General features: G+C 51.1%; 2 protein-coding genes across 4 annotated transcripts in view; one reads left to right on the plus strand and one right to left on the minus strand.

The window, feature by feature from the left end:
• On the minus strand, window positions 1-14000 carry heatr1 (HEAT repeat containing 1). Of its 2 annotated transcripts, none has more exons than XM_026314776.2 (45): window positions 13720-14000; window positions 13239-13397; window positions 12907-13123; window positions 12659-12800; window positions 12465-12566; window positions 12187-12327; window positions 11691-11902; window positions 11136-11269; window positions 10958-11039; window positions 10620-10721; window positions 10396-10513; window positions 10207-10314; window positions 10023-10124; window positions 9808-9896; window positions 9350-9561; window positions 9133-9254; window positions 8840-9037; window positions 8553-8727; window positions 8314-8462; window positions 7922-8114; window positions 7656-7828; window positions 7319-7483; window positions 6971-7213; window positions 6458-6589; window positions 6178-6281; window positions 5886-6032; window positions 5688-5806; window positions 5483-5604; window positions 5267-5395; window positions 4963-5187; window positions 4571-4700; window positions 4108-4289; window positions 3967-4019; window positions 3770-3893; window positions 3366-3506; window positions 2959-3257; window positions 2714-2864; window positions 2215-2394; window positions 1977-2111; window positions 1793-1897; window positions 1536-1698; window positions 1273-1427; window positions 1038-1196; window positions 744-852; window positions 1-233 (listed from the first exon to the last, which is right to left on the minus strand). In XM_026314776.2, the coding sequence occupies exons 2-45, from the start codon at window positions 13378-13380 to the stop codon at window positions 145-147; spliced, it is 6474 nt and encodes a 2157-aa protein (XP_026170561.1). In that variant the 5' UTR covers window positions 13381-13397; window positions 13720-14000; the 3' UTR covers window positions 1-144. The 2 variants fall into 2 exon arrangements, with proteins under 2 accessions (XP_026170561.1, XP_026170562.1); XM_026314777.2 differs by having other exon boundaries at window positions 98-233; window positions 10023-10121.
• Window positions 8044-14691, plus strand: part of LOC113135121 (SUN domain-containing protein 1-like) — a 22814-nt gene continuing 16166 nt past the window's right edge. Inside the window, exon 1 of one of the 2 annotated variants that reach the window (XM_026314781.2) lies at window positions 8044-8135. The gene's annotated coding sequence lies outside the window, so the exon portion shown is untranslated. Of the gene's footprint in view, window positions 8136-11152; window positions 11292-14691 lie in introns of those variants that run through there. The other variant, XM_033325737.1, reaches the window with a different exon arrangement.

The raw sequence follows: 14691 nt of genomic DNA on the forward strand, positions 1-14691 counted from the left end.
TTTTTCTGTATTAACTTTATTTCTGATTCACTGACAAAAGCACAAATTTTACACGACATACATGACGTTTGTAATGTGTGTGTGTGTTACTGTGAGTGTGTGTGTTACTGTGAGTGCGTGTGTTACTGTGAGTGCGTGTGTGTGTCAGAAGTAGCTCTGCAGTGGTTCCCCCAGGATGTTCTCCATCTCCTGAATGACCTTGTGGACCTGCTGCTCCACTTCCTCGCACTCGTCTGCCAAGCAAACACACACGAGTGTTAACATGTAAACACACCACACCTGCAGCTTCTTGTTCCCTGAAGGTCCCGTGACACGAAGCACTCACCTGTGCTGTTTTATAAAGCAACAGGTGAGTTACCTGTTCTGACTGACGGCTCCCGCTCTGATGTTTCACTGTTTGACTGTTTGCACTTTGGTTTTACATTAAATATCAGGATCAATAAGTAACAAAATGGGTTAAAACCTCTTGGTACAGACTTTGAGTGTTTTAGACGATAAACTTTAGTAACAGTTAAGCTGAAAAAAGGACATTTATTTTGAAATGGACCTGTACTCCCCCACGGGCCTTTCTTCATCTAACAAACTGCCGCTGATGTCGAAACTGGTTTATCACAGACCATTAGCAGAAATCCAAGATTGCATCAAATCATTGCGATATAAACAAACGAGAAGTGACTGTGGAGGTTTCACCACCTGCAATCTGTTCACATTGTGTGTGTGTGTGTGGGTGTGTGTGTCCTCACCCTCCATCAGCTCAGCCAGGAAGGGGATGGTCTCCGGCAGCAGCACCATGTAGTTCTCCTTCAGCTTCGCCGCCAATTCCATCAGCATCAGGAGAGCAGAGAAACGCACCTGGGGAGGGAGGAGTTAAATTACCTGCCACATCTGCAGGTCAATTTCTAACGTTTATTGTTATGGCTGATACATTTTCACAGGGAAAAAGTAAAGCTGGGGCTGTGTGTCCAGGTGTGTCCAGGTGTGTCCAGGTGTGTCCAGGTGCAGGCGGCTGTGTTAAGGTTTCTCAGGTGTGTTCTCACCTTGGCGTCCCTGTGTCTGGTCTTCAGGAGGACCTGGTAGTTGAGTGTTTTCCACTGAGAGTCGTCGGCCAGAGCCACCGCGAACTGAGCCACACAGGGAACCAGGTGTCGGGTTACCCGCTGCTGGTACACCTGCTCCCCCCCCACCTGGTTCTCCAGCTGCACACACAGGCACAGAGTCATCAGTTTACCATGTTCTCATATGTGCAGCAAGCTCAGGTGTGTGAGCTCTCACCTGGTCGACCAGCGGGGCCAGCAGGGCGTCGGCACGCTCTCTGCTGAGGAAACGCTGCGTGTCGTACAGGAAGATCTTGTGGAGACAGTCGAGCACGAACTGCAGCAGCAGGCTGTTCTTCTCTGCGTCCTCGTCACAGTCGAACAGCAGCTCACCTGAGGAGAGACGTTATCGATGAGCAATAAAATAAGAAGTGAGATGATTTTTAGTAAAAAAAAACAAAACTGTGAAATATGACGAAGCGAAGACTCGGGCGCAGTCACCTGTGCTGGAGCTGTTGGTCTGTCGCAGCAGCTCTGACATGGGTTTCACCAGGTTTCCTGCGAACAGGACGAACAGACCTTTGAGCCGCTCGGCGACGCAGTCACACAGTCGGTAGAACGTCAGCAGCCGCTCTGCACTGTCCGATTTACTCCAGTCAAACAGCTGCAGGACGAAAGCAGGAACAGGAAGTTAAACATTTCTTTGCTGCTTGAACTGGACAGGAATAACTTCAACACAGCGAGTTTGGTGCCGTCACCTTGAAGAAGAGCGGTCTGAACGTGACCTCGGACAGCTTCATCACCATGGTGGTCAGACAGTCGATCACACAGCCCTCGATGTCCGACGTCGTCTGCAGGTCACCCTGGAAACAGGACAACAAGCAAAGACGGTAAAGGACAGTTCCTAGACACAGGAAACACAGCGAGGAACAGGTGACACACCTGGCAGTGGTCGGCACGGAAGTCGAGGGCGGTGAGGAAGTAGGAGGTGAGCTCTGATTGGTGGAGGTTGACCTGGTCTTTGTCCATGTGACCGATGTGTTCTTTCAGGATGCTTATCAGCGCCGCCAGCTGCCCCTGCAGGAAAACAACCGGTCAGACATCAGTCGCACTGACTCAGGTTCTGATAAACTCCAGCATTGTGTCCAGTCCAGGAACACAAACCGTGACGTTCCCTCACCTTCCTGTTGACGACCATGCTGCTGTAGCACCTGCTCAGGGTGGGCAGGAGGACCCTGGGGGGCAGCTTAGTGGCGAGGGTGCTCCGCAGGGAGGCGAGGCGTACTGACAGCTGGGCGAAGGCAGAGGAGGAGGACGACGAAGAGGAGGTGGTCTCTGCCAGTCGAGTCAGCCGACACACCTGCAGGAACAGGAAGTCAGACACAAGAGGTCATCAGGACCTGATCTGGAGTGTGCACGGAGTAGATGAAGTCTCATTTTATACGAAACAGATCAGATCGTCTGTTTCCACAAAGCAAACAGCTTTGCGGCAGCCAGTAGGTAAAAGACGAGTGATGGAACTAAACTCACAGGAGATTCTGACTCTCAGATATTAAACAGCTGCAGAATGTTTTCTGGTTGGAACCGAATTATTGTTCATGGGTCTTTGCAGAATCTGAACTAAATAATGTCACTGTTCTTCTTCTCTTACTACGTTCCTAAGAAGAGCTGTGCGTCACCTGTATGGTGGTGTCCTGCAGGTAGGGGCTGATGAAGTGTGGCAGTGTCTCTGTGACTCGCTGCAGCGCGGTGACGACGCTCAGCAGGTAGATCTCATTGGTCAGCAGCTCCTTCCTGTCAGTCAGCGTCTGCAGCACCGCCGGCATCAACCTGCAGGACACAGGCAGAAAACACGCTGCGTTATCTCCCCAGCACAAAGTCACACGGTCTGCTCCCGGGATGAACGTGGGTCCGGGGTACAGACCTGGGGAGCTGCGGGATGGCGAGGGCCTTGAGCGTGCCGACCAGCTCGGCGATGCAGAGCAGAGCGCTGCCCGTCACGTTCTTCTCCTCCTCTTCTGACGTGACGATCTCCACCGCCTGCAGCAGGACGGGCACAAACGCCTCCTGGTGGTCGGGACCAAAACTGCGACAGAGCAGCTTGAGGGTGTAGAGCGCCGTCTGTCGATTGATGGCCTGCTCCGCCTCCTCCTCTGTGACCTTAACGTGTCCTTTACCTACGATGCTCAGCAGGTCGGTGGTGAGCTGTAGGAGCGCGGTGACCTGGGATGGAGAGAGGGGACGAAAATAACAAAAATAAAAGAGCAGAATAAAAATTGAAGGAATAAAAAACTAAAATGAAAAATGGCACCAAATGAACAAACACGTTACCTGCTGCTCGTCCCACTGCGTCCTGTGCTGCAGCTTGTTGTTCAGCAGCTCCATGGCCTTCCTCCTGACCGACGCCAGCTGATTTCCCATCAGCCCCCTCATCACGGTGATGAAGGTGTCCGTGGGCAACAGGGCGTTTACCTGGGCAACAGGGGAGAATGTGTTTGTCAGCGTCAGGTGGGACAGAGCTCCACTGAAATACTTCGTGCTCAGGCTGAAAGCTGCTGTTTTAGTAGAAACTAAAACCAGAACATCCCCCTGGAGGAAGTGGTGATGTTACTGTACAGTACCGGACTTAAGATACGGGATTATGCTTATGGAGACTAAAGGTCCAGCAGGACTTGAACTCTAACAAGTTGTACTGGTCCACGCAGGAGCAGCAGCATTAAAGTGTAAACTCCAACCTTGTCCAGAACATCGTAGGCTTTGTTGAGCAGAACTCTCCAGAACTTGGCGGTGGGTTTGTCGGCGTTCTCCTCCACGCAGCGAGCCACGCTGTGGATGTAGCGCAGGATCTCCTCCAACAGCCTGAAACACACAGGAAACCTTCAGCTGCTGCTGCTTTGAGAAAAGAGATTGTTCTGAGCAGGACTCAGCTCACCTCTGCTGCAGCTGCTGCAGAGATTCATCCGCGCTGTCGCCGCCTTCTGCAACCTGGAACACGTGGTCACACATCTGATTACAAACACTCAGATTTCTTTAGTTCGAAAAAACTAAATGTGGCATCTGTGAACGCCCCCACCTTCCCGATGAAGCTGGTCGAGCCGAGCAGCTGAGCCATGAAGGACACGGAGAGGAACTTAAAGTGCCGCAGCTCTTTGCTGCTGTGAGTCTCCAGACTGAAGATCAGCTCCTCCACCTTCTCCTCCTCTTCCTCCGCCTTCTTCCTGGCTCCTCGACGGCCCACGGGGCGCTTCACCGGAGCTGCAAACCACAGAAACATCTACTACATCAGGGTTTGAAAGTGTTTTCTGACTGATTCTTCCACGTTTCAACCTGCTGAGGAACTTTCATCCATCAACTTGTTGGGCTGTTTCCTGAACTAAACTGAACTAATCAGAACATTTTGACTTTAAAGCCAACGAGAAGGTTTGTGATCATCTGTCTCTTTTCTTTCAATAACCTGACAGCTCCTCAGATGATGTTCACACTGATCAATAAAACAACGTGGCGTCAGAGACGGACGTTTTTGTCGGACGTCTCACCGTCGTCTTTGTCGTCCGGCAGCTGCAGGAGGAAGCTCAGGATGTTGATGAGGGAGGTGAGTTGGTCGGCCACCTCGAACTGACAGCACAGAGAAATCCAGAAGTCCACGTCCCTCTCCAGAGCAGCATCCTGCAACACACGCACGTTTAATTGGGCACAGGAAGTTCAGCTTCATCTTTTTTAATAGCTGATCAGTCATCGTCCGTAAAAAACATAAAAAGCTGCTGATTTTAACTGTTGAAGTGAACTTGTTGTGGGTCAGACTGTGTTTAACTGATTCATCAATAACAAGCAGATTTAATCAACAATGAAGATTAATTAATTAATTAATTAAGCGTTAATCACCAAGTCCAACAGACAGATACACAAACTGAGGAGAACAATCTCGCACCTTCTCGCTGGCGGCACCGGCGGCCTGTGTGGCGTGCAGCTTGAACAGGAGCAGCAGTAGGACCCAGAGGAAGCGGGCGGGGCCCAGCGTGGTCACCAGCTGGTTGAGGATGGGCAGCCGCCGGTGATCGGGCACGTGTGGCAGCGCGTCGGCAAACACGTGCACAATCCTCGTCACCACGGCGTCCACGTGAGCCGAGGAGCTGCCGTCAGACAGCTGGTGCGCCTGAGGAGGGAGGTACAGCCAATGAAACTTCTGTTCTCTGAGCTGTTGCACCAGCACAACAGGTGGCTCGTCCTCTCACCTTGATCAGGGCAGGTATGACCATCTGAACCGTCTTGTCGATGACCCTGAAGCTGTAGGCGTCGTCCAGGCGCATGATGTTGGCGCCCATGAACGTGAAGATGGGCATGATGTTGTGCAGGACTTTTTCCTGGAGACACAGAAAACCTGAGTATTGTCCTCCAACGTTTTAAAACACACAAAAACTGGATTTTAATTGTGACCCTGAAGTACTCACGGGGAAGATGGTGGCGACGGTGCCCAGCAGCAGCAGAGCGTGGTGGTGAGTCTGCGGCACGTCGGACGCTCTGATGCATTGAACCACCAGCTCCACGCTGAACCTGTCTTCATCCAGGACGTCTGCACAAAGCACAGAATCACGAAATCAACAGCTGCACGTCACAGCCATCGGTGGAAAAGGTTTAATGTCGAGAACACGCTACCTGGAGCCACAGGCGCTCCGTCAGGTGACAGTCTGTGGCAGACGTTGAGCAGACAGCTGAGCAGCAGCTGTTTGGTGTACTCTATGTTGGCCTGGTCGACTGATCCTGGCTCCAGACTCCTGAGCACAGATAACACACAGACGTCAGCTCGGACAGGAGTCGCTCACCTGAACCTTTCCCAGCAGCAGGACACCGTACCTGGCGAGCAGAGAGAACAGCACCGGCACCACCATCTGGGCTCTCTTCAGCTTCTTCTTGTGCTGCAGCAGTTCCAGGATCAGAGTGACTCTCTGCCACGGTACAGCGCCGCCCTCTGGACCCACCTCGGTGCTCTCCTGAGGTTTCCTGATCAGGTAAAACGAGGGCATGATTCTGTACCTGCTCCTACACCTGAGTTTATGTTACATTTATGTGTGACGAGATGTGGGCAACTGCCGCTCTGATCAGGCCTTAGGTTCTTTCAGAAGGATCTCCAGAACACTGGACATACCTGGCAGTCATTTTGCTCCTGCGGGTCTGCTGCACCGTCACTCCCACTTTAGGTTTTTCTGGAGGAGCGAGCTCATTGGCCACCAGCTGCCCATCAACCGCAATCTGTTCAAGGAGCAAAGTTTTACAGGTTAATGTTGCTGCAGACCAAAACCCTGCTGGAAACTTGGGCCTGGACCAGGAATCAGTTCCAGTGAAGTGGAACTCCGGTCACACCAGGACTTCCTGTTTAACTGTGGTCGGCCCTCTGTTTTGCAGCTGCTCACTCTGGGGGTTCTCACCACTTTGAAGACGCTGCTGATGGTGTTCGCCATCAGCGGACTCTGCGCCTCCACCAGCAGGTCGAACATCACAGATAGCAGCTTCTGCTGCACCGCGTCGTCCCCGAGGGCCGAGAAGAACGGCTTGGTGATCTGGGGAGAGGAGTGACGGACAACAGACGCGTGAGTCACCTGATGCCCTGACGGTGACGCTGAGCAGATCACAGCTCTGACACATTTGCCAGTTTTTGAAAGACAAGTTTACTCCTGGTTTAACAAACTTTTCCCTCAGTTGGTTTAACTCTTGTTTCAACCCTGACCCTAATGCTGGTTCAGTTCTTTTTCCACCTTTGACTTCAAACCAAGTTCTACTCTGGTTGATTCCTGGATTTAGCACAGTTTTTATTCCTGGATGGAATTTTAATTCTTCTTTTTTTAATCCTGGGTGAAGCTCAGACCTGTTTTAACTTCTACCTTTTACCTTCAGGTTTACACCCTCAGAATATTCCAGATTTAATCCCTGGTTCCTCTGACCTGCTCCAGGGCGATGATCTGGCAGCTGGGGATGTCAGCGTGCGGCTGGGTTGAGGTCTTCAGCGCTCTGATAAACAGGTCCAGACAGTTCTGGTCCTCGGCCAGCAGGGGGGCCGACGCCTCGTTGTACTTCCCCAGGACGAGCTGCATCAGCTGGGCCTCGGCCCGCAGCGGGGTGGGGGTGTCGGGGCCGCTCTGCTCCAGGAGTCGGTCCAGGACAGGAAGCAGGGCAGACAGGATGAACTGGGGGGTGGAGAGTCAAAAACTATTTTGAGCCTTTACTCAATATTCAATTATTTCGTATTAGGTGTGTGACGTTTTAGATGCACAGGTGTGCTCATCCCTCACCTGGCCATTGACGTGGCCCAGCGCTCTCAGCAGGGCGGCGGCACTGTACGACGGGCAGCAGGGCGTCCGGACACACTGCAGCAGCTGCTGCAACGCCGCCTGCAGCTTCTTCTGCTGCGTCTTCGCTTTGGCAGACACACACTCCTCCTGAAGCACAGCCAGAGCCTGCAGGGTTCACACACCCACTGTGAAACACACACTCGACACAAACCACGTCACAATATCAGGCCCTGTAGTTTGTTAGGAATAAATATCTCAGGCTCTACTGTGGTTCTAACCTAATCATCTCATATGTGTCAACTTCATCAAACAAAGTGAAAGAGACAACAGTTCCCACCGTGCTCAGGTATGAAGGGTCAGCGATGATCTCCTCCCACGTCTTCAGAAGCTTCTCTATGATTGGTTGAAAGGGAGAGGTGCTGACTCCTGATAGGCTCTGCAGGGCGCCAAGGGCCGCCCTCCGGACCTCACGAACAGGAGAGCTGAGACAACACAGCAAGGACGGAACCACTGGGAAACACACACACACACACACACACGTCAGTTTGTTAAAGTTCAGCGTTTTTATTGATAATAATAATAAAAATAAAGATGTTTTCTCACCAGGTGAGTCGGCGGCTGCCAGCTCCTGCAGCGTGGCGGCAGGCTGGACGCTCAGCAGGGATCCGCCCATGTACAGAGCCTGAGTCTGCAGGACGGCCCCGACCTTCACGTCCAGCTGGTCTCCATGGTTACTGCTGTATCCCCACAGCACACACAGGAACCTGAAGAGCATCACGGGCTCACGCAGGTGGACCTGGAGGAGCCGGAGCCAAAGGTTAAAGTGATGTTTTCATTTTAGACAATTAATGGAATCTCCTTCCTCATAATAATATGAAGCTACGGCCGTGATGAGCGTGTAACCTGCTGCTGACGGTATCTTCACATCTAACAGACAGAAAGTGCATCTGAAACTCTTTAGTTCCTGCCACCATCAGCAGGAAATGACCTCATACCTGGATGAGAAGCTTCATTAGGTCCCTGAAGCTGCTGGCGGCAGGCCCGTCTCCAGCGCCGCTCATGATGACACTGAAGAGGCGGCAGATGAGTCCGAGGTAACAGCAGGTGTTGGTGTCCAGCTTCTCCGGGTTCCACCAGACCTCAGCTGGCAGGCAGGAAGAAGAAAGTCAGTGTGTGCTAGCGCAGACACACACAAACCCACAAACCCGGGGCGTGTGAAAATCTGAATGATTACCTTTGAAGGACGAGTCGTGACACTGGAGACAGGAGATAAAGTCTTTGAGCAGGGAGATGAGAACGAAGCTGTACTCTCTGTGCAGCTGTTCACCTGGCTGCTGCTCACACCTGCTCAGGTACAGAGTCAGAGCCTCAGAGAAGGAAGAGGGGACGACGACAGGACGCTCAGCTTCCTGTTAAAAAGAAACATGAAGCTTTGGAAGACGGAGGTGCTGGTCAGCAGCCGTGGACTGTGTGTAGAACTGAACCGGGCTGCTGTTAATATTTGACCATGTGCTGACTCACCTGAGCGTCTCTGTCCCTGGTGACCTCGAGCAGGGGGGGCTCCAGCAGAGCATAGACCCTCTGAGCGGTCAGCAGGTGCTGGGTCTCGCTCAGCTCCCCCAGGCCGAGCAGCAGGGTTTGGGTCAGCACCAGGAAGGACGCCCTCTCTCTGAGGCCGGAGCCCCGCTGATGCTCCACCGACAGAGCCAGTTTCTCCAGCTGCAGACAAACACACAGCAAACCTTTAACAAGCGACGCAGAGACTGAAGCTTCCTGCTGAATTCTGCAGTTTACAGCCTGGAATTCAAACTCACAGCGTCTCGCCGGGAGAAGTGCTCCATGTTCGCCAGGTTCCTGGTCAACGTGGAGACGAGGCGCTGGTTGGCCACACCTACAAAGTCACGTTCAGAGCTTCTCTTCATCACTTCATCCAGCTCTGTGTGTGCAGAGGAAATATTTTCAGACCCAACCTGTTCGGCCTGCTACAGCAGCTGCAGTGGTTCTTAGGAAACACGGTATTTGACCAGATACCTTGAGCCCAGCTGAGGCTGAGAGGGTGTTGGGTGAGGATGGAGGACCGGGCGATGCAGGAGGCGAGGCAGAGCTGGGCCGAGTCAGGCGTGGCGGCGGTGATCACCAGGAAGGGCAGCAGCCTCCATCCCACCCTCTGCACCAGCTCGACATCCCCCTTTCCCAGACGGGGGTCAGACAGTAAACGCACCACGTCCATCAGCACAGGCAACCTGCCGGAAACAACAGATACTGCAGGTAAGTGAAGTTATTGTCGTTTAGCTCAAAGTTAAGGTGAATGAAAACAGCTTCAGTATTCTGTTCTTCACTAAAGTTTGACTTTAAATATGAAACTGCAGATAATTAGCAATGAAAATCTCACGAATGTAATTTTTTCATGTTACTCTCCTTTTTGTTAGATACATCGGAGTAGAACTGTTATTCCTTCTTCTAAAAACTAAAACACGTTCTTCACTGACCAGTGTTCAGCCACCGACAGATCCACTCTGTGCAGCAGGGACAGTAAACACGACACGACATCTTCTGGGTCCAAAACATCATACAACACCTGGAACAATCAGAGAGCATGTAAACGCACCATCAGAATCCACGTCCAGAAAGAAGCAAACAAAAAATGTGACGGATGCAGCTGCTCTCAGGGCCGAGACCGTCATGGTCTCGTTAACCATCTCACCTCCAGGGCTCTGAGCGCGGTGGCCACAACCTCCGGCACGTCGTCCTTCAGGCGGTCCATGATGGCGTCTTTGAGGAAGTCGTGGTCCAAACTCTGCTGCTGCTGTGGGGGAACGCAGCCCATCAGTCTTCATCCACAACAGTCCCATAGAAGATACATCATTATCATATATGGACAATCGTACCTGTCCAGAGGTGGTGATGTCCATCAGGTGCTCCATGGCCGACACTCGGACCGAAGGCTGCGGGTGTTTCAGACTGAGGAGCAGCGACGTGTCCGAGTTGCCCAAAATCTACAGAAAGACAAAAAACACCAAACGCTGCAGTCGAGTCGATAATAAATACTTAGCGAGGCGCCGTGTAGTTCAGTGTACCTGGTATTTTCCGCTGCTCATTGACAGAGACAGGAACTGGTGGAAGAGCCGCTTCTGCTCAGAGCGACTGATGTCTGTCACATGACCTGAGAGGACGGCGTCCAGCGCGCCGCAGTACCTGATGGAGGAGAAACACAGTGAGACACAGGCTGCCATGTTGACTGCTGCATTTACTGACCTGCACAGCACCTGGCAGGAACAAACCAACCAGCCGTCAGACTCACCTGGACTCGAACAGTCGGACCAGAGGCAGCAGACGCTGGTCGACAGCAGACATGTTTTCAGCGCAGAGCTCGGTCTGACTCAGATACCCGTCCATCAGCAAACTGCAGGAAACACAACCACAACACAGTCACTGCCTCACTGTGCTCTGTCAGAAACACAACAACACAGAAACAGTCACTGACGTGTGAACGGCTCAGACCAACAGTGTTGAAGATGCAGCTGTCAATGCAGACAGTGAACGCATCATCACGGTAAGAGGCAAATAAACTGTGTTCCTGCAGGTCTGACAGAGACTGAACTGTCAAAGATCCTAATGATTCTGTTTGACCCAGTTTACCGAGCCACAGTCTGGTCCAGGCCTTTGGTCAGAGGGACGGACTGCAGGATGGACTCCAGCACACCGAGCTTGTCCGTCTCACCTATGAAGACAACAGCAGGTAAGGTTCCTCTTTTCTAGGCTGCTCTAACAATAAGAAGCCATTGGCTTGTTTAAGCAGGTGAGTTATGCCTCTTACCTGAGCTGCAGGTGAACAGGGCCGTGACCAGGTGAGGCAGCAGGTAACGCAGCAGAGGAGTGACGTCATGAGCCGCCGCCATGACCTGAAGGGTTGAAGCCAACGCCGGCATGGAGCACAGACGGCTGAACGCCCTGAACACACAGGAACAGACAGGTCAGAGTCACCTGGGCAGGTAGAGGTTAAAGGAACAGTTCCACTTTCTTTCACTTTGAGTTACTTAGCTTAGCTTAGCATAAAGACTGGAAACAGAGGGAAACTGCTAGCGCGTCTACAGATCTGATTAAGACGTTGGTGTAAAACAACAGGGTTATGTTGCTTTTCCCATGTTGACTTTAACCACTGGCACATTTCTTGTTCTTTTTATATGAAGCTCTGTCTGTTCGTATTAACGCAGAGCAGGAAACGCTCAGTCACGTCCGCTCAGCTGGAACGTCACAACAGTACGAAGGCTTTGACATGTTTGAGGCCCCTAGTGAGTAAGAAGCTTGGTAGCTGCCACACTGAGCTGCTGAAACACTGCACCCGTCGACGGTCAGGGGACTGTCGTCCTACCTGGGCCCTGCAGCCCCCTCCTTCTGGTTCTGCAGCAGCACGATGAGGCAGCCCAGCCCCTCTTGGGCCAGAACCGGCTCCTTGACCAGGGACTTGCTGATGTGCACGGCGAGGCTGTCGACCAGACTCGCTTCCATCACCACCTTCACCGCCAGCTGGCACACGATCATGTAGGTGGCGGCTTTGTAGTCAATCAGCGACGACTTCAGACCCTGGAGGAAGCACAGGACAGGTCATGTCATTATTTCAAAATAAGACTTCACTGTGCAACAGCTCTTCTTAAATTTATAAACACAAGCAGCCACACAGGAGCCTAAGTTCAGTCTATTTAGAGGTTTGATTATTACTAAGGTCTATTTATTTGTCTTATTCACCTGCTCAATCATGGTATTGAAAAATAAAACCAACAATTCAAATGATTAATTCATCAAACCAGCTGCTGGTTATTTAACCGTCTAATCTCTCAGCCTCAGACAAGCAAATAAAGAGTGTTCACCCTCTGGACGTAAGGCAGCAGTTTGGACACGATGGTGTCGGACACTTTGTCCACGGCGTCCAGAGCAGGGACGATGGTGGAGGCGTAGAAGGAGAAGATCACTCTGAGCTGGGAGCCACTTCCAGAGCATCCTGAATATGCCTGAAATAAAGAAGTAGAAGAAGAAGGTTTTTGTTGGTTCCCTTTAATTTAAAAGACTCCACCCAAATGGATTCAGGACAGTCTGATCTTCGTGCTCAGAGCTTGGCATACGCAGCTGCTGTTCCAGGTGAGCCTACCTGGATGGACCTGGTGACCGTGGTGCAGATGAAGTCCATGAAGCTCAGGTCCGTGTAGCAGTGAGTGATCAGAGCTCCCCTGGACAGAGGCACGCCGGGTTTCTGCAGACACAACAACAACAACGTGAGTTCTGCAGACGTAAAACCACAGTGCTGGTGATGAGGAGCGCTGCCTCAGCTGTTCCCAGTCTCACCTGCAGGCACTGCAGCCAGTTCCAGCGGCTCGTGGGGTCCTTGATCCTGAGGAGCTGCAGGACCCTGACGAAGATGTTGGTGTCGTGATACGGCAGAGTGCAGGCCAGCAGGCTGTCGGCGTTGTACAGCTGAATGTGGAAGCTGCAACACAACAGGAAACGCGTGACGTTCAGGAGCAGCGGCAACGTTTTCCTGCAGCTGCAGCACATCTGTGATGTTACCATGTTTACGGTGGCGTGCAACGTACCGGTGGACCAGCCACTCAATGCACTTGTGCGCCGGTCTGAGAAGGAAGTACGGGCAGAGGCGGGTGAGGAACAGCGAGATGCCGGAGTCCAGCTTCTCGTTGACCTCTTTGGACTGGACGCTGCGCTCCAGAGTCAGCGAGGCCCGGCTGAACAGAGTGTCCTGGAACTCCAGGAACGCCGGTTCGATTCCCAGCAGCTCCTCCAGCCCCGTGCAGCCTGGAGGGGGAGGGCAGAGGACGGGCTGGGTGAGGCGGTAAAACAGACTCAGAAACAAACCTGGAGTTCACAGACGGGGGAACGGAGGTCAGTCCAGGCCCGGGACTGGACTCACCGAGGGCGTAGAAGGTGCTTCTGTCCATGGACGCAGCATCTTTGGGGTCAAAGAGGAGCGAGGCGACCTCTCTGCGGGTCAGCAGGTTGGGATCGTTCTGAGGCAGCGCGAGCCTCTTCAGCTGGTGAGCCAGGGACGTCATGACGAGTGTTTCTCAGGCTGATGGGCACAGACGTTACAGCTTTACATCAGTCACATCACTGGTCTGCACTGACTGACTGACTGATTGATTGATTGATTGATCAGGATTTCTTCTCAGACTAAACTGAACACAGCTCATCTAATGTCCATCAAACTAAGCACTTTGTAATTTCTAATATAAAACAATCTGATATATCCTGATATTAATATGTCGTCGGGGTCTTTGTGCGTCTCTGAAGGGAAATCACCGTAATTACAACGTTAGTGGCAAAAAACACAATTAGAATAATTACTGCAGGAAAATATCGATAATTTACTGGATCCAGATACACATACATACCTGTTCTCCTGTAATAAACCGTATTATCTGTTTATACTGTTTACAGACCAAACCGGTTACTGTACTTTCAGTCATTCACGTATTTTAACGCTCATGTGCGACAGAAACACAAACGAACAAAAACTGTTGATTTTTCTGGTGAGAATCAAAGTTTTTCCAGCGACGATCGGACCAAACAAAATGTGAATGACAAGAAAGAAAAGAGCAAACTCCGACCTGTTTCTGAAACTGTACGAACACATGGGCACGTTGTAAAAACCTGAAGTGACGTCCTGCAGGGTCATTTTACATCCGGGTCACGACAACACGAGATATTTCACCCTCAGCTACTTCCGGTTTTGCCGACCAACCCCGTTCTTCATTACTTTTTTATTTTTAATCAATATTTTTATAAGTCCTTGTTCTAAAAATAATTTCTGTCTTTTGGAGTTTGGCCCAAATACGTTCTTTGCCTCCTGTTCTTCATTTTTCTGCTGATGTTCACCAAACGCGGCACATTTGGGTGATTTTTATTCACATTTAATACATTGGAATCTTTGAAACGATACTTCAAGTCAAATAGTTTTTATTTATACAATAGACACAGTGACAAAAACTTAATACACCAGACTACACACATCCAATAAACTAATAATTAGCTGCGCTACAGGAAGTGGAGCAGAGCATCAATATATTAAACAAAACAAACTGACCAGTACAGATCAGGACCAAAATAAACATCTTCAACAGAGAACGGAAACATGACATGATGGTTTGCAGCCATATTACAGATCATTAATCAAACTTTAAGAAATACAATAAATTTGTTGAGTTAGCAGCCAGAAGATTTAGGATCTAGGGAATTATTCTGTCAGGAGGAAAATTAAATGACAAACAGATTAATGTGTGTGAGTCCAGTTATTGAGAAATCTCTTTTAATGATTTTAAAACTGTTGGTTCAGTACAGTCACACTGCTGTTCCTTTAAGAAACT

This window comes from Mastacembelus armatus, chromosome 19 (assembly GCF_900324485.2).
Source record: "Mastacembelus armatus chromosome 19, fMasArm1.2, whole genome shotgun sequence".
Classification (NCBI taxonomy): Eukaryota; Metazoa; Chordata; class Actinopteri; order Synbranchiformes; family Mastacembelidae; genus Mastacembelus; species Mastacembelus armatus.

Coding starts and splice junctions, on each gene's coding strand:
- heatr1 (XM_026314776.2), bottom strand. CDS start 13,380: ATGACGTCCCTGGCTCACCAGCTGAAGAGGCTCGCGCTGCCTCAGAAC. Junction 11,903..12,186: donor TGCTGCCTTACGTCCAGAGG/GTGAACACTCTT, acceptor TGCTTCCTCCAG/GGTCTGAAGTCGTCGCTGAT. Junction 4,701..4,962: donor CCGGTGCCGCCAGCGAGAAG/GTGCGAGATTGT, acceptor CGTGTGTTGCAG/GATGCTGCTCTGGAGAGGGA.